The 18,630-nt window shown below is 32.6% G+C and overlaps 2 protein-coding genes across 6 annotated transcripts; both read left to right on the plus strand.

Annotated features, from left to right (window-relative positions):
• LOC100804065 (cysteine synthase) lies at nt 1-7,173 on the plus strand. 5 transcript variants are annotated; one of them, XM_003546776.5, is made up of 11 exons: nt 1-137; nt 223-336; nt 415-524; nt 763-820; nt 1,201-1,464; nt 1,535-1,672; nt 1,765-1,816; nt 2,451-2,530; nt 6,121-6,180; nt 6,337-6,417; nt 6,719-7,173. In XM_003546776.5, the coding sequence occupies exons 2-11, from the start codon at nt 304-306 to the stop codon at nt 6,806-6,808; spliced, it is 966 nt and encodes a 321-aa protein (XP_003546824.1). In that variant the 5' UTR covers nt 1-137; nt 223-303; the 3' UTR covers nt 6,809-7,173. The 5 variants fall into 5 exon arrangements, with proteins under 5 accessions (XP_003546824.1, XP_040865468.1, XP_006598218.1 ...); XM_006598155.4 differs by having other exon boundaries at nt 15-130; XM_041009534.1 differs by having other exon boundaries at nt 223-524.
• Nucleotides 7,174-12,604: 5,431 nt separating this feature from the next.
• On the plus strand, nt 12,605-14,936 carry LOC100804596 (uncharacterized). The gene is made up of 2 exons (XM_006598156.4): nt 12,605-13,143; nt 14,047-14,936. The coding sequence occupies exons 1-2, from the start codon at nt 12,839-12,841 to the stop codon at nt 14,528-14,530; spliced, it is 789 nt and encodes a 262-aa protein (XP_006598219.1). The 5' UTR covers nt 12,605-12,838; the 3' UTR covers nt 14,531-14,936.
• The last annotated feature ends 3,694 nt before the right edge of the window (nt 14,937-18,630 follow it).

The raw sequence follows: 18,630 nt of genomic DNA on the forward strand, positions 1-18,630 counted from the left end.
ATAAAAATGAAAAAGTTGGAAATGACAAGTGTGCATTATCAAACCGTGTTGAACCTCAGGTCCGAAGTAGAGTGAAACAAGATCTATTTCAAGCAAAGAAGGAAGCTCCTCTTGTTGTAGCTAAATTCTTGTAAGTTGTAAGTACCAGTATTTTCATGTTCAACATACCAACTTGTTAATAATATTCACTCTGCTGTGATTCTCTTTCAACTTTACTTTCAGACTCGGATTCGTTCTCACAATCCAGTTTGTACCATCAAAATCCGATTTTCAAGTGCTTATCTATACCAAGATAACATCGAAATGGAGTGTGCAATAAAACAAGATGTTACTGAAGTAATTTTTCTTTCTTTCTCTTTTAGCTCTTCTGGTTATGAACATAATTGCTTCACCCTTAGTTCTTGCTTTGTGAAGCTAATTGGAAACACTCCAATGGTGTATCTGAACAAAGTTGTGGAAGGTTGTGTGGCCCGCATTGCTGCCAAGTTGGAATCAATGGAACCCTGCTCAAGTGTCAAAGACAGGTGCAAAGGAGTTTACTGTTTTTCTCTGTCATAAATAATGAGGCATTGTTTCTTTTCTATGTTTAAGATGTTTGAAAATTTCCTGCATTATCGTTGTGTAATGGGAATAGATGTTGGTGAAGTGATTTTTCTTTGTGAAATGCTAAAGAGGCTGGCTATACTGTTCTATCGGTATGCCTTACTATCATTGGGACTTTATTTAGAAATAGAATTTCTAACTGTTTCATTTGGGGTGCAGGTTAGCATTAAGTATGATCAAGGATGCTGAGGACAAGGGACTGATTACACCAGGAAAGGTTGGTAATAGAACTCTAGCATGACACTATTTATGAATTTAGGTCCTCTTTGGATAAATTTCTCAGTAAGTATTTGAGAAAAAAACAATATGGTAAATTGAATTCAGTTTCTCCCATAAGTTAAAATTAGCTTATGCATAAGTTAATTTATAGAAGTCCTCTCGTTTAACTTCTCCAAAAGCCGATTTTAACTTTTGTATAAGCTAATTTTAACTTATGGAAGAAATTTAATTTGCTTTACCCTTTTATTCTCTTCTCCTACAAGTATTTATTGAGAAATTTTACCCATAGTTTTTGTGCCATTTTCCCCCAAATAATCAATGAGGTTTTTTCTTTTTTTTTTTATGGTTGTGGACATGGTTAAATTAAACTGGTGGAAGACTGTGCTTGTTGAGACTACTAGTGGAAACACTGGCATTGGATTGGCATTCATTGCAGCACTTAAAGGTTATAGGCTAATCCTAGCAATGCCGGCTTCAATGAGTCTCGAGCGGAGAGTTGTGCTCCGTGCTTTGGGAGCTGAGCTGCATCTCACTGATCCTGCTAAGGGCTTCAAAGGTAGTCTTCAAAAGGCTGAGGAGCTGCTGAGGGAGACACCTGATGCTTTCATGCCTCATCAATTTGAAAATCCTGCAAACCCAAAGGTAATTTATCTTGAATGTATTGAGATATAGTATGTGATCTTCTGATGACAAATCTGTCGTGTTCTTGTAGATTCACTATGAAACCACTGGCCCTGAGATATGGACAGATTCTGGAGGTAAAGTTGATGCCCTTGTAGCAGGTATAGGAACTGGTGGTACAATAACAGGTGCAGGGAAATTCCTCAAGGAGAGAAACCCAAAAATCAAGGTTCCTGTTCTTGTGAACACTTGTCTGTGAATGGAGGAGAGTCTAAATGCATGTAATTACTTTCATTGCTAATGCTGTGTGTTTTCATCAAGGTTTATGGAGTGGAACCAGTTGAAAGTGCAGTCTTGAGTGGAGGCCAGCCAGGTATGTTACTGACTTTGTAAATGGTGTACCTATCTTATTGCTCTTTCTTGTCCCATTTTCTCTCCATGTGTAACGTCTACAACATCACTTCAACTCTTTTACCTTTTGAAATCATCAAAATCTTCTATGTGGTCACTTCATAAGATTTTAATCTCTTGTTGACTTTTTATATCTGCATTTCAAATGATCTTCAGATTGTAAGCCAGTATGTATCTTAGTTAGTATGTTAGAACACCCATGACCCAGCCAACAGTTGGTGCAATTGACTGAGTTCAGTGAGTTGTCCCTTTAAATTGTGCTCACAGTGGACTATTTAAAGCCTACTGCCTCTCACATTCTTCATCTATTTAATTGGATTAGGAACGTTTTACTAATATTCTTTGGTATCATTTATAGAGAGTGATGCCATTTATGCATCATTACTTCTATCACAAATAAAATTATGATTTCGTTCCTGATATTTTTTAAGAGCATTAATTTTTTCCCCTATCAACTTTTTGAGGCAAATTTCATTTGGTATTCCTTTCTTTTCAACTTTGTGAGGCAGTACACCACTTAGTATTTTACTTTCAGACTGACATCTGAATTATGCTAATGCTATACTAACTGGACATGTTGCATGAATGTGTAAAAGGAGGGCATCTGATTCAGGGAATTGGTGCTGGTATTGTTCCTGCTGTGCTGGATGTGAATCTGCTTGATGAAATTCTTCAGGTTACTATAGATATATTGGATTTTAGTACTACAATTCTGTTGAAAGTTGTGTAATTGCCAATGGAATTGGTTACATGAGTGTTATGATTCTTATAGATTATCATATATTGTAGTGGAAGGATAAACGTTATAAGGTCTCCTATAAATTATGGAGATACAGAACTGTTAATGCTTGTTGTGTTGAAAATAGAGATAGTATTTAGTGTTACATCGTAAGTATTACGATCATGAAACAGTCACTGTTTGAAAAAACAACAAAAAATAGGGGTTAACAAAGCGTTGGAAATTTAGGATCATATGAAATAATCTTTCCCCTTTATTGTTCTTGTAGATATATGTATTCATTTTAGATGTATGTGAATACAGTCTGCTGAGTGGGTATAACTCAAGACTGCTCAGTTAATACAATCTGCTCAAATGCTTTTTGTTCATTTTTGCAAACAGCATCACAGTAAGTTTGGCATACTTAGTGTCAAGTGTGTTGTCCTTGGTTATTCACCTTCCAAGAAAGGGTGTAACTGATCACCCTTCTAGTCATCAGGTTTTCAAATCTAAAGATGCGATCTTCCACAAAAATGAGAATGGAGGGTGCTGTGACACATTGGTTATACATTTGGAGCCAAAAGAGCCCAGATTCAGATTGGGAGTCATTTTCCACATCTTTGATCAAAAGATTCATAGATCGCTATGGTAACCATGTCTTTGAAAGATTGAGTATCTTGAATCAAGAAGAGCAAATTGAAATGGAAACCCACATCAAAAAAGGGAGACTTCTATAGAGTTCCTGAAAGAGAGGACCAACATTTCAGAGCTGAAACACATGTGCGCAAGATATTGAATGAAATAGCATGGACGGAAGTGGGTCAGAATGCAGTGGAGCTAAGGCTAGTTCTTTGACAAGAAAGGTGGAACTACCCAGCTTTGATAGAAGCATAGAAGGGGGAACTGATTTAAAGGGTAGCAGTTTTGAGTGTGACAGTGACCCATTGCAGTTCTTGAAATCAGAAAACAGAAGTAAAGAAGGTTCAATAATCAAGAACCACACCCGTTGTGGTGGAGAAGAAACCAAAGATGATGAAGCAAAATTAGCAAGAGAAACAAAGATTGAAAAGGTTATGGAGGAAGAAGTTGATCCATTGATAAAGAGGGAGAAGCACAAGGAAAATAGAGTGACGAATGTGGGTGCGAAGACGGTTTTCTTGATAACCCAATAACAGATTTGATCAAGAAGGAAGTTGAAGCTGGTGATGCAACCAAGCCTCATTGTTTTCAAGATTCAGATTTCCATACAAAGATTGTTATGATGAAGCATAAATCGCTCATGAAGGTGGTTGGAACATCGATGGTGCTGGAATCTTGGAATGTCAACTTGCTGGGTGAGCTTTTAGCGTTAAATTTTGTTGTGTCTATGGATGATAGCTTGACAATGGAGCCAAGGCAGAAGGGAGGTACAGAGACAGTCATGATGATTCAACTTCCTGGGAGTTCACCCTCATCCCCACCACTATCGAAGCCACCGGATTTGAGTTTGCATGAAGTGGCCAGCAGGTTCATAGTTGATCCCCATGGAGGGACAGCAAAGAGGCTCATATAAATGATTGAGTTCTGAAGGATGAGAAAGAGGAAAGGGAAGTTTTGGAATTCTACCAAGTATGTCCAACTTTTTACATAATGGGTCAGGGTTAAATGGGTTGTAGATATGTGATACATAAAAGAGGAGCAGAAAATTGGATAATATGCCAACCAAACTCATTCTGGGATTTAATTGGAAGATCCCAAGCCTATGGCAGGAAAGCACCGAAATGCTATCTGGAAAGGCAGATGAAGATCATGGTGATGAAGATGAGCCATGGGATCCAGCTTCCACATTTCCAACCAGAAACTTGGAGTTTAAAATGGGTGGCAAGATTTATACCACTAAACTTGGATGCCGGTTTAGCTGATGACATGATTATAGAGAAGAGGTGGAAAAAGATTGCTGCATCAGCCATGGAGGTCCAATCAGAATTTGCTTTCATCCCAACCTCCACCTCTACCCGCATGCAAGGAAGTAGGTCATTCCCAGTTAAGCTATAATGAGTGCAATTGGGGAAAACTTGAGGATGTGTGTCATTTCGGTGTGTAGTTCCAGTTTTCAAATTCCAACCTTGAGGACAAGGTCAATTTTTAGGAGGGGTGTATTGTTAGGATATAAGGAGAAGGAAAGATTAGTAAAGATAATTAGTCTGTTAATGAGTTAGTTAGTTAGTTAGAGGGCATTATTAGATATAAATAGGGTAGGATGGATAGGAGAGAGGGAGATCTGCTAATTTGTAGATTGAGCAGTAGCTCTTTGTGAAAGGGGAAATCCTTTGTGAAGGGGAAACCCTTGGAGGAGAGTTATCTCTCCCGTTTTCTGTTCTTCTCATCCTATTCAATAAAATTCTTTCTTTTCTTTGCTATTTCATTTCTTGGTTTCTAACAGAAAGTCATATTGGTTATAAGGCTGTCAGAGACATACTGGAAGATTAATTTACTTGTCTAGGACAAACCAAATTTAGCCACTGCTATTGTAGTTGTTAGTCAATTTATACATGATATGTAGGAAAGGCACCTAGAAAGAGTATACTGAATTTTTCAATATCTTAAAACTACCCCTGAAAGTTGGTTGTTATTCAAGAAGGGTTGAGGATTTATCCATGGATGGGTATACCGTATACTGACACTTGTTATGATGGCTTGGTTATAAATAGGAGGTCAAACTCCAGCTACTATATGTTTCTTTTTGGGAACCTACAAACTTAGAGGATTGAAAAACTAAACTTTGTGGCTTGGTCAAGTGTAGAGGCTGAGTTTCAAGCCATGGCACAAGGAATTTTTGAATTACTTTGGATAAAATGCGTTCCCATGAGACTGTTAATAAATCTTTTATTTGTATTATTCACAATCTAGTTCAACATGACAAAACAAAAATGAGATTGTTTGCTGCTTCATAAAGTAGAAATTAAATAGTGTTTTGATTGCTACTACATTTGTTTTCTCAAATTTTCAATTAGTAGGCATGTCACTTAAAAGTTTCAGAATGTCAGCTGCAATCCAGGAATATATCCATTCACCAGCTTGTGGGGAACTGTTGTGAGGTCTCACATTGATTATATAGAGATGCGAAAGTGTTAGCTGTGATGGTGTTTGAACTAGTGTTTAGTAATGTGAATGAAGTATTAGGATTATAAAATTTATATTGTAAAAAATAACAAAGAATAGGTTTAAATGAAGGATTGAAAATTTTGGATCGTAAATATTTTCCTTCCTATTTTTCACTCTTGTAAATATAGGATGTGCTTATTCTTTGAGGCATACAAATACAGCCTGCTAAGTTCAAATCACTCAAGCAATTCACTAAGATCATCTCATTTTTTCCTAGCCCTTTGTCAAATGTAAATGAGATTCAAACAAATTTTATACATTTGTTTTCATTATTTAGATGTTCACTGAAGGTTATAAATTCTTATAAAACATAAAACTGCAAATAATTTTCTGGAACTTTCCTTATGATTATTTTTCTGTGGAAGGATTTGACCCTTGGTTTTCTATCTGTTAATATTTTTCAGGTATCAAGTGAGGAAGCTATAGAAACTGCTAAGCTGTTAGCCCTGAAAGAAGGTTTGCTGGTATGGCTACAGCTATATTCCATTTTTTTAAAAAATTAAAATATTGTATTACGATATTTTTCTTTTGGCCATTATGTGTATAACTGTGGAACTTCAATGCTATTCAACTATTTCTATCTAGTTATGCTGACTGTAAACTGTTTTCACTTCTAATAGGTAGGGATTTCATCTGGAGCAGCAGCAGCAGCAGCAATTAAACTGGGAAAGAGGCCAGAAAATGCTGACAAACTCATCGTTGTAGGCCTACTTATCTGGATTCTTGATTGACATGTATTATGATTATGATATATTGTTTAGCATTCAATTAAAGTACCCTACAACTTCATGTCATTATTCTGTATATATTACTTGGAAAAGCATGGTGCATTGTATGTTTTTATAATGGCACACACCACGGACAATACTTGAACCTTCATGTGCATTGATCTGGTGACAAGGGTCTTTAGTCATATCACTGGGGACAGATGTATTAAAATTTAATCATATCTGTATCATGAATCCTCATTAATCCATCTTCTAATAATTTTTGTTGCTGCAGGTGGTGTTCCCTAGTTCTGGAGAGCGCTACCTCTCTTCTCCATTGTTTGAGTCCATTAGACAAGAGGCAGAACAGATGACATTTGATTAGAGAACTGTCACTAGCCCTGTTTCTGGTTAAGAGATTTTGATTCACTTGTGAGTTTTATTTACGAAATTCAAGTAATAAAGAATTGTGCTGATAACTCATTTTTCATCCGTACTGTGTAGAACTGTAAAGTAGGGACTAGCTCTGTTCATATATTGGCACATAGGACATTTCAAAATCATGGCTAAGTTGGTTGCATGAGGTGATTTCTTATTAATCAAAATATTTGTCGCATTAGCTAAGTTTACAAAGAGATCATGATTATGTAATGGTCCTGGTTAAAGTCCTTTTGCTTAAACAAATTATGTTGTACAATATCAATGCTGGAGGCAATTTCAATACGAAAAATCTGAAGCTTGACACCTGATGCAAAACTACAATTTAAAAACACATGTATACTTGGCCCAAGAGATAAGGTGTCCCTAGTTACATCCAATTCAAGAATTGGATGCAGTTTTGAGTTTTGACGTTGAATGTGCTAGGAGATGGACTACTAAGCGTGTGTTTGGATTACGGTTATGGAAGTGTAGTATGATTGAACTTTGTAAACTTATGTTCAGTTGTTTAATATAACTTAATCTATGTTTGAAGTTTTCTAAGTTCAAGGGAAAAGGAAGAGAGTAGTTTTAAGGTAAATCTTAGTTTGGGTGAAAGTCACCTCAACCAAACTGAAAAAATTGTTTGTCAAACAAGCAAACATAACTTTTCATGAGGGTCGATCTCAATTTAGGTGTTCAAACTTCGTACCAAACACACCCTATTACCCTAATTAGTTTCTAACTCACCAGAACTTTTCTATTGTAATATCCCATTGTTCAAGACTTTTTTTCTACCTTAAATTTGCCAAGGTTTATTATTAGAGTTTGCGGAAAATTTGCACGAATGAGTTTATGAAAAAGTTGAGATGTATAAGTTTATTTTAATTTAAATTTATGTAAGGATTTTTTATTAAGAGATGTTTATTGAAATAGGTTCATATAATTGTACTCTTATAAATTATATTGTTCTCTCGTTCTTTCTTGGGTACCATTAAATAACAATAGAGTTCCATTAGAACCTATAAGAAAGAAAAAGATGCTATAACAAAAGAAAGGAAGATGCTATAATACGTGGTATCCAGAAAAGGAATGTGCTCCCTCTTTTGTATTGGCTCTTGAAAAGAATTCAGAACCTTGAAGAATATCCACTTCAGAATTCCTTTGGGGAAGGACCCTCTTTGTATTCTTCCCTCTGCTACATTTTTGTTTATTTTGTCATTTCATTTTCAATACTACGAAACCTTATCTAAAACAGCATTAGCATGCTATGCATCTTACCCTTCAATCCAATACACAGCATGCAACCGGAGCCCACCCCTCACATCAACAAATCAATGACAGTTATTTCACAATAAGAAATGCTAAATTGCTAATAACACACACTCTTTTTTAACACATTTTTTTTCTTATTAAGTGAAATTTACATGGATTTCATTCTTTATTTGATGAATCTCATTCGTAAACTAGTAGGATTCATGTGAATTTTAACCAATGAAAAAATATATTTAAAAGCGTTACTAGCACTTTCTTTGACATTTTAGCATAAGATAGCTTTTTTGGAATTTGGGGAGTAGTTATACAATTTAGTCGAAGAAACTCTCAAATCAGAAGTGTGTGTTTATTTATTTCATATTTGAGGAATACTTTTTCTACTCAACACCACTCGTTGAAACATTATTTACTTTTATCTTTAGGATAATAATAGTTATAGAACGTGTTTGAATTTGACTATTTCAGATTCTTTTCTTTCCTCCTTTAAATCAAAGAACACAGTCTTTATGTTTCAACTGGATCTTTTAATAAAATTATTTGTTGCTGTTAAAAAAAAAAAGAACACGTTCTTTACTTTTTAAACAAAATGATTCACGAAATCTGTTGTGGGATGTTTAGCTTTTGGGCAAAACATCAAATTCATGCATGTCTTGACTCTGTCTAATTTAGACCAAAAAAGTGGCTATTCTGTTTAATGATGTAGATTTTGTTTCCTCGTATGAACTGTAGAGCAGAATTTCGTGCTTCAAATATTATATCCACCACTCCTTTTGATGATTTGTTGATCCACAACACGAAATCAAAAAAGAATTTCAAACATGTGAATTATTTTAATTTCTAAGCACTAAAGTATCAAAGTCAAGAAAACGAATTAGAAGAAAATGTTCCACCTTTGAATAGGAGAGAAGGCGAAAAACCAACAAGAGTTGGACATATAATAAACGACACACATCCAAGGAAAATATCAAAGTGCATACTTTGTGTAATATTATTGGTAAAATAGTAAATATTCACTTTAGAATTAGAGATTAAAAAAGTGTAAGTCATTTTAGCTTTTAACTTTACAAAAGTTTTGTTTTAGTCGTTGATTTTGTGTATTATTATTATTATTATTATTATTATTAAATACCATTCATTTTATACGTTAACTAAGGAAAACCGACATTCCGGGTCTAACTGTTTTTTCATATATTTTTTTAAATATAAAGAAAGATAATAAAAATTAGCGAATGATTTGTAAAGGTATAAGGATAAAATAATAATTTATAAATGTAGTCATAGAGATAAAGTGAGTATGAAATGTGTATACCAAAACACACTCTCTTCTTTATATAGAATGGATATAGTGGAAAATACAATAAACATACTAAAATATATGATTTTATAATATTTTATAAAATATATTTGTATGAAGAATGATCAAATTATATGTGCGTAACTTTGATAACTATTACATAATTTTATAACTTTTAATTGAATGATGTTTTCTTAAAACTCACCGTTGGATTGAAAGTTTATTTCACATAAATCATATATGCAAAAATTTATATTATTTCAAAATTATTTGTTATCTTGTTTGGATAGATTAAAATTAATTAATATAAACATTTCAAAATATACTAAAATATGAATTATTTGATTATCTTCTTTTTGTTGTTCAATTTTGACAAAATTTGACACAACGATCTTGATAATTTGTAAATATAATTCAATAATTGGATCAATAAAGATTACATTTTATATCAAGTTATAAAAATAATGTAATAGTTATCAAAGTTACATCAGTATAATTTGATCCCTTTTTTTTTAATAATAAATTTAAGGACTAAATCCAAAACAAAAATAAAGGTTTACTAATCTTAACCTTACCTAAATTAGTCTCATACATAAAACAATAACAATACTTATGATGATGTCCTAGTAAAGAAAGGAGCAAAACCTAATTCTTGTTTCTCGAAGTATGAATAAGGATACAAGTTTCCGGTGTTGAAGTTTGAATTTAACATTTTATGTAGTGCTTTGTGTTGGTTAATTTGAAAATCGAGATGATAGTGGATAAATGTGAAGTCGTGTATAACACTTTCAAATTGAATCAAATTTCGGGGTTCAACCAAAATTGTTCAATCGGATAAAATCAGAAGATTATAATTCAAGAGTTTTATTTTGTTCTTGTATGTTTTTTCACACCGTTATGCTTTCTGAACCAGAATGATTATTTATGATCAAAGAACACGTGATTATTGGCGGTTGTTGGAAGTTTTATTTTTATAAAAATTGTTGGCGGTTAATGGAAGTTTTATCTTTTTAAAAACTGCCGTTGATGGAAGTTTTAGTAACTTCCATGTAACTTCCAACCGTTGATGGAAGTTTTAATAACTTCCATGTAACTTCCAACCTTTGCCTAAATCGAACATCTCGTTATTACATTAAAACAAACGTGCACTCTTATTTTAACATAATAAAGAGATCAATTACACTAAAATGTCCAACACTTTGATCACATATATTGCATATTAACTTAATTTATATAGACAAAGAAGCAAAAAGACGATTTGAATTAGCAAGCAACGGTCAAATATAACAGTTAATTGAAATTAGTTCTGTAATATGTGAACATAACTAATTGTACAAGTACTAGAATGATATTATGATGGTGAAAAATGTACGTGTTCCTTCCTTAAAAGTACCTTTGAACTGATCGTAAAAACTTGGGATGAACCCTCATTTTTTATTTAATTACGGGATAAGGATTTAGAGATAGAAATGTGTTGCTACCCTTTTTACGTGTAACCTACGCTCTCAAAAGAATAAAATTACAATAATAATAACATAACGTTTATCACGTGTAGTATTAATCGACCATATTTTAAAATGGGTTAATTATTAAATTGTACTACCATATAAAAGTAATTTTTAAACCTATATTGGTTTAATCACAAACTTTGTGAATCACGTTTAAAGATTTCGAGAAGGTTTGTTAGGTTTAACTTACGTGGCTGCGCGCATAAATAAGTATTTATGATATTATGTTTACTACTTATGGAGTGCTTGAGCCGTCCTAAAGAACTAGCACTTATATATATGGATCCAAAATGCAGTATTTATGTGTGATTATATATCTAGCTCATCCAAAACAACGTGTGTCTCTAAGCATATCAACTAAAGAAAGAAAGCACATATAATCAAAATAATGATAAAGATTATATATATATATTTAAATAAAATATTTTTTATGAATGAAAAGGGGGTAAGATATTGAGAAAATCTACATATTAATGAATCATGAGCAAACAATGCTACTAAATTTGACACCATATCTAACTTAAACCTCAAGACATATTTTATATATATATTTCTTTAATTACCATTTGTATATTATTCAACTTTCAATATGTCCATCTTTATTTAATGAATGGTTTTTATTCACACTTTCAACAACTTTAATTATTTATATATGATTATATGATTTTTTTTTTATAGAAATGATTATATGATTAAGATGAGCATCTCTTACGGTACACACATCATTAATTAGTGTGATTTTTTTAATCCTATCATTAAATTATAAATTTTGTCAAAGAAAAAATAATTAAATTATAAATATGTATTCTCTTGATTGTTTGTACAATATTTTGTTAAAATCGAGAAATTATAAATAGATAATCAAATTATTAGTTCATGTTTTTATATATTTAAAAACATATCTTATTTCAATTTTAATGTATATTAATGGAGTATTAAATAATTTTAAAATAATATAAATTTTTATAAATATAATTTATATACTAATTTTTGATATAATAATATATTTTTAAATAAAATTATCAAATAAATAAGGCAAGAATTGGTATAACTTGGTAAATAAATGCGCACGTGGGCCGTGTACAATCTCAATATATCCCTCCTTAGTCCTTGCTAAGTAGTTACGAGTTACGATTAACAACACTACTTATAAGTTATAAGAACATGCTTTTGTGGCCAAACCATTTATTTGGTGTTTTTTTCCCCTATTCAATCTTATATTTTTAAAAAGTCTAATGGTTTTTATGTTATTTTTTATTTCAGTTTAATCTTTTATTTTTTAAAAAAATTATTTTGTGAATTTCTTTTGGTTCAGTTTTATTTTTTAATTTATTTAAAATTAACATGGTTAATCATTTAAGAATATATATATATATTTAAAAAACGAAGTGAAGAAAAAGGAGAGAAAACTGAAAAAATAATCATTTTTAAATAATTAACAAAGTTAATCTTAAATAAATTGAAGAATTAAACTGAAAAATAAAAAATAAAAGATCAAACTGAATAAAAGATAAGATAAAAGACTAAATAAATTTTTAAAAAATAAAAAAAATGACAAATTAAATTTTTTAAAAGATAAAATAGCAAACTGAAAAAAAGAAGAAGATTGTTGATTTAACCTTTTGTGTTTTGGCCAATAAAATGCAATATTATAAAACGCAAGGGGGTCAATACGCAAAATTGGCAACATTTGTTTCTATTCATCTAAATTTCATGGCCATGTTCGAAGCCACTCAAACACAAAATACTAAGTTAACAACAGCCTCAATTTGCATCAGCACCAGAAACAGCTCACAGACACAAAACAGAACAACACAAACTCAAATCTCTTCTCTTCTTCTCTCTCTCTCTATCTCTCAGACACAAGCACACAAATGAAAAAAAGCTAGCAATAATAATATCTCTGCAAACCATTAAGGCCATGGCTTTTCTTCTCCCCAACCTCCAACCTTCACTTTTAGCTCAATCCAAATCCAACAAAGACAAAGCAAACCTTCACCAAACTCTCTCACCTCAAAAACCCACTTCTCAGTTTCCTATATCTTCCACCACATGCTCCTCTTCTTCTCTCCAAACTGCACAAGCTGCACAGGTCAGCACACCACAAGACAAGCAGCAGCAACAGCCAAAGGATGAATTCTACCTCAACCTTGGCCTTGCTGTCAGGACCATCCGTGAGGACCTTCCTTTGGTCTTCGTCAAAGACCTCAATTATGACATTTATAGGTATTGTTTCATTCTTTCTCACCCCATGTGACCATATTTGTCTTCAATTTCTCTTCTCTGTGCTGTTTTTTCTTTCTTATTTGGACAAAAAACAAAATTCAAATACAGTTTCTAGGATTGTGTTAAGACTTAGGACCATTTTTCAATTAAACTTGTCATTTAATCTTGGCAACCATTGTCTTTGTTTTGGTAACTAAATTTGGTCGTGATTAGCTTGATATAAAAACGAATTTGATAGGAAAATAATATCAAAAGTAAGGGCCCTTGAACAATTAGCTCCAGAGTTAAAATAAGTAATCTCAGTCGTTAAAGAAAAAATCAACAGTTGATATTAGGTGCATATGCATAATAAATCATAAACATGTTAGACCATTAACTATTAATTCATCAACACTGAAATTAGATACGTTACCCTCTTTAACTTTAGAGGAGCCAAATCTCAAATGTAATTGTTTACACTAGTGTCTGTCTGTCCACACTTTATTGTTTAGAATTGGACTTTATATGCAGTTAGTGCAATTTTCTTCTTTTTTTTTTTATATTGAGTAGTTCAATTAAAGAAAATTAATTAAGTGGGAGGTTGAAACAGAATAGTGGAATGATTTGCAATATCAGTTAAGGGACAAAAAGATCCAAGAAAATATAGAGACCAAAAGAGAGTATTGCTATAGTGTATGTTTGGTGAGCTTATACAGAGTAAAAGTCCAAAAGAAAGTTGAGAGTAAAAGATACAATAGAGTTCCTTCTCCAGAAGTACGTTGAACACCCTCCAATGAAATTCCAATAGTAATCCAAACATAGCTATAATTGTTATAGATGTAATGTATCTGATTTTTATCCTTTGTCTTTTTCTGAATGCTTTAGCTTTTTAAGGAGGTTTTCATTGAAATTTGGTCATTTCAGGGATGACATAACATTCATGGATCCCTTGAACACATTTACTGGGATTGAGAAGTACAAATTGGTCTTCTGGGCGTTGAGGTTTCATGGCAAAATCTTGTTCCGTGAGATAGCACTTGATGTGTACAGGGTGTGGCAGCCATCAGAGAATGTGATATTGGTCAGGTGGAACCTTAGGGGTGTGCCACGGGTTCCTTGGGAGGCCAAAGGAGAGTTTCAGGGCACCTCAAGGTACAAATTGGACAGAAATGGAAAAATTTATGAACACAAAGTTGATAATTTGGCATTCAATTTCCCTCAGAATATTAAACCAGTTTCAGTTTTGGATTTGGTTACTGCATGCCCTGCAAGTCCAAATCCTACCTTTTTGTGGGGTCCTGTTGATGCATACTCTTCTTCATGGATAGCCTTTTACAAGGCAGTTAGGGACACATTGGATCAAGAAAGGAGTTTGCTACCACAAGATGGTCTAGCTACATGTTCATAGCTATGTATGAGCTAGCACTTAATGTTTCATAGGTTATTATGTATACATTAGTGTTTAATAGGTTAGGTATAAATATAATGAATTTGATCCATAGCATAAAATGGTTTTTCTTCAAGGACAAGAGTGTATATAGAAAGGCAGGGATGCAAAATTGTTCAAGTTGCACACTTTGTTGTTGGAGGAAATGGGGATTCCTATGTTTGGTAAGCTTATAGCCAAATACAGATGATCTATATGCGGTAATCTTCTGAAATTAATTTTAATAGTTGTTGAACAGAATTGAATCTTGTCTTTCTTTTTTCTCATATAATGGTTGGACCTTATTATGGATCACCCTTATTTAAAGGGGACATTCTATAATCTCTTCTAGACTTGTACTATATTGGTATTGTATTGGCAATTTCCATTCGAATGTTTGAAACTCAGTTTATGACTTAGGATTGGACACTAATTTGTTCTTTAATAAAATTTTATTTAGAAATGGTAAAACGACATAAATTGTTCTGTAGAAATCTTTACCTATTTCCAAATTCTTTTGGACTATTGTTGGTCAGATATGTACACCTGATTCCATTTTCTACTTGATACATAGGCCACACATATAGTTCCTTTCACTTGTCAAAGAACTTGTATACCTATTTTGACTATGATATAACCTGAAACAGTACATTATCCACATTTTTTGCAATTCTGTTATAAAATAGTATATCACAATGATTTGGATGTTTTCATCTCACTTGACTGCATATAGTTAGAACAAAAAATGGTTTGTCGATTTTCATTCTGAAAAGTTTAGAAACTTATTACTTCGAAATCCATTGGTGTGTGCATTTTTGTTAAGAGTGCAAACTTATCTAGAAGTAAAAAATGTAATGAGCGAATGGTCATTTAAGTCCTCAAACTATCAAACAGTAAGTCATGTTAGTGACAAGGACCTGAGATGGTGTGTTTTGAGTACATGGACTGATTTGAATACAGTGAGAAAGTTTAAGGAGTAAAGTGGCTATTTACTTGTAACAAAATGTAATTGAACACTCTCTAAATGGAAACCCAGACATATGTCATCTTTGAATCATTACTCTTACATGAAAGTCTTCTGTATTTTCAAACTTGAATGTTTATATGCATTCTCTAATCTTAACTATTATTCTGGTTTTCACGGCAGCTTCTTCGAACGTTCCTAATGGACAATTAAATTTCCTTTTTTCATAAGCACCTTGGGAATTTCTCTCTCTCTCTCTCTCCCTCTCTCTGTTTTTTTTTTTTTTTTTTTTTTACATTTTTTATTCCCTTATGGTTATTTGGAATTTGTCTATTTTCATGTTTTGGCTTTAATGCTTTTGACTTTTTTGTGGTGATGTATGATAATGTGAAACAAAACATGGTTGCAAAACATGATTTTGCATCTGAGGTCTCGTGAAGTTTATCAGTGGACAGAAGTAGAGAAACAAGATTGCAGCATCTCTTTTTAATAAAATAATGCAATGTACTATCTAAATATGTAGGATAAAGCATCAAAATGAAATTTGTCTCATTCGTGGTCACAATATTTGGGCTTTTGCATAACAATATAAGAAACTATTTGCAATTAATTACTACAAATTTTAATTTTTGATGTAGATAATTTCACTTGTAGGATATTTAAGGATAAGAAATTGTGGACATTTATATATTGAGATGCATTCTACTCCAGACAAGACTCAGTCTCAAAACAAAGAGATAGCGTGTGAGCTTGCTACCATGAAAATGCCAAGAAATGTCTAATTAGGTTTCATTTAATGCAATTAACTTTAAAGAGATGCATACTCCTTAAAAGCTGAGGAATTCTAAGCTTCTGAAGTGTTTTTCTGGTTTCTTTTCTCGAAACTTTTCTCTACTTTGAATCACATTTTAAGGGACAAAAAAGAGAAATTAAATGGAAATTTGCTCTCTTGTTTCATTTCTTATTAGTATTAAAAATTACTGCCTCTTATATAATTCAATCACTAGAGTCGGCCTAATAATAGAAGTTTAGGTCATTTGTATAAGCTCTTATATCCAAATCCCATTGACGCCATTATCACACACAAAATAAATTAACCAAATAAAAGACGTAATGGACAAAGTATCTTCGATAGTAAGTCTTTATTTTATTATGAAACCAGGGTATTGACATATGTTATCTCATCAATATACTCTGTAATGAAAATGTTACATATATACCACCAAGCATGTCACGTGGATCAATTGTTGTGAGATATTATTTCAACTTAACTAGTGGTCTTGCTGAATGCAGTTATGTTAATTACATAGAGGGAGAGTTACATGTAGTTGTCCTATCCGATAGGGAATACTTGTGGTCTAGACAAAAAAAAGAAGAATGTTACATTAAAAAAATTGCTGACATAGATTTATTCTTAGACCTTGTGCATGGAGAAGACTTAATTGGAAGAGACATAATCCACCTGAGTGATCTATACGTCTTGAGGATAGTCTTGTGACTTCCAGCTATGAAAATATCTTACTTTCAACAAAAATCTTAGACATTTACATTAATAAAGTTTTTTTTAAAGAGTACAATAATAAAGTTGTACCCAGTGACTAGTACAAAAATTTTATTTGAGGGAGTAATACTTATATTATGATCATTGTAAATCTACTGAACATCTCATTAATAGATTTGGCTTCTTCCATCTTAAACAATTGATAATTACCTAGTGAACCTTGTTTGACTGATTTTGAGGCAATTATCTTAGTATTTTAGGGCTTCTAAACTTTATTTGCCCTTTTTAACATTTAATTTGTAAATAAATTAGAATAACCTTAACATGCATATTTTGGTAATTTCTCATCTTAATTTTTTGTTTATTTTGAATAAAGAAGCAAGAGGACTTAAGCAATAGCTAATGGTGGGACCAAAGCAAGAAAATCTTGAAGAACTACACATCACTTGGGGCTTGAGCATGACTTTTTTGAGGCTTAAGCATGACATTCCATGTCAAGCTTAGGCATGGCTATTGTGGGGGCTTAAGCCCCATGCTTCATAGACTCAAATTTTCAGTAGTAAAGTAGCACTTAAGCATGGAAAAAATTATGCTTAAGCACCAGATTGCACGTGACAATTTTCAAATCAGCACATGTCAGAGCCTATTTAAAGGAAATTTTTAAGGATTTGAAGACAAATTTGGTTGGGGAGACTATTTAGGGCTTATGGTGGAGGCTAGGAAGCTCTACCCTTGCTCCCCATCTTTGTGTATACATTTTGGTTATTAATCTATGTTTATTGTTTATTATTAAGTGTTCTCTTCTATGCATTAATGCTTGCTTGGGCTTGATCACCCTTTGCTTGATGTTGTGGTTTGAATTGTTATTGGAAAATGCCAATGAACTTAGAAATGGATTAGGAATTGAGTATTTTTGTGAGTTGATGATAATAATTGGACTTTGAACTAGCAGAGTGATCTTTGCATGCATGAGGGGGTGGTTTAGTGAAATTAACCCCAACTCTTTTATTCTTTGTTATTTTACCACTTTTTACTACATTCCAAGTGATTGTAAAAATTACCAAAAAGAGTTTCTTGTTCTTTTGCTCTTTAATTTCATGTTTCTTCATGTTCTTGCTTTTTACATTATTTGCATTCCAATTAAATCATTCTTCTGATAGTCATAGATAGTGAACATTGCTATTTTGTTGAGTATTACACGAATCCCTGTGGATACGATACTTGGACTTTCATTTTATACAATTTGTGCAACTTGGTATGCTTGCCAAGGATCTAACAACAACTCATACTGTTGTGTTAAGATTTTTATTTTTTATTCCTTCACTTAGTCCCTTCATGGGTCATTCGTAGTGTATCCCATATTTGTTTTGTCTCAGCTAACAAGTTTATCTTACTCACTTCTATTGAGTGCATATAGAAGAAAATATTTGGCTCGGGAGTTGAAAAGATATCTCTACTTCTCATATGGACTCCATTCGGCCTTAGGTTTTTCTTGCATTACTCTTTATGCATTTCTCTTCGTTGGAATATATGGACATTCTTGGACAATTTTCCATATGTCCATGTACTGAGGCTCAACGAAGAACTTCATTTTGTCTTTCAAGTAATAGTGTTCTC

Source organism: Glycine max, chromosome 15 (genome assembly GCF_000004515.6).
Source record: "Glycine max cultivar Williams 82 chromosome 15, Glycine_max_v4.0, whole genome shotgun sequence".
In the NCBI taxonomy this organism is placed as follows: Eukaryota; Viridiplantae; Streptophyta; class Magnoliopsida; order Fabales; family Fabaceae; genus Glycine; species Glycine max.

Excerpts from the sequence above, each read along its gene's own strand:
- LOC100804065 (XM_041009534.1), top strand. The coding sequence starts at position 304 with ATGGAGTGTGCAATAAAACAAGATGTTACTGAAGTAATTTTTCTTTCT. Across the intron at positions 1,465-1,534 it reads AAAATCCTGCAAACCCAAAG|ATTCACTATGAAACCACTGG; the intron begins GTAATTTATCTT and ends GTGTTCTTGTAG. Across the intron at positions 6,418-6,718 it reads ATGCTGACAAACTCATCGTT|GTGGTGTTCCCTAGTTCTGG; the intron begins GTAGGCCTACTT and ends TTGTTGCTGCAG.
- LOC100804596 (XM_006598156.4), top strand. The coding sequence starts at position 12,839 with ATGGCTTTTCTTCTCCCCAACCTCCAACCTTCACTTTTAGCTCAATCC. Across the intron at positions 13,144-14,046 it reads CTCAATTATGACATTTATAG|GGATGACATAACATTCATGG; the intron begins GTATTGTTTCAT and ends TGGTCATTTCAG.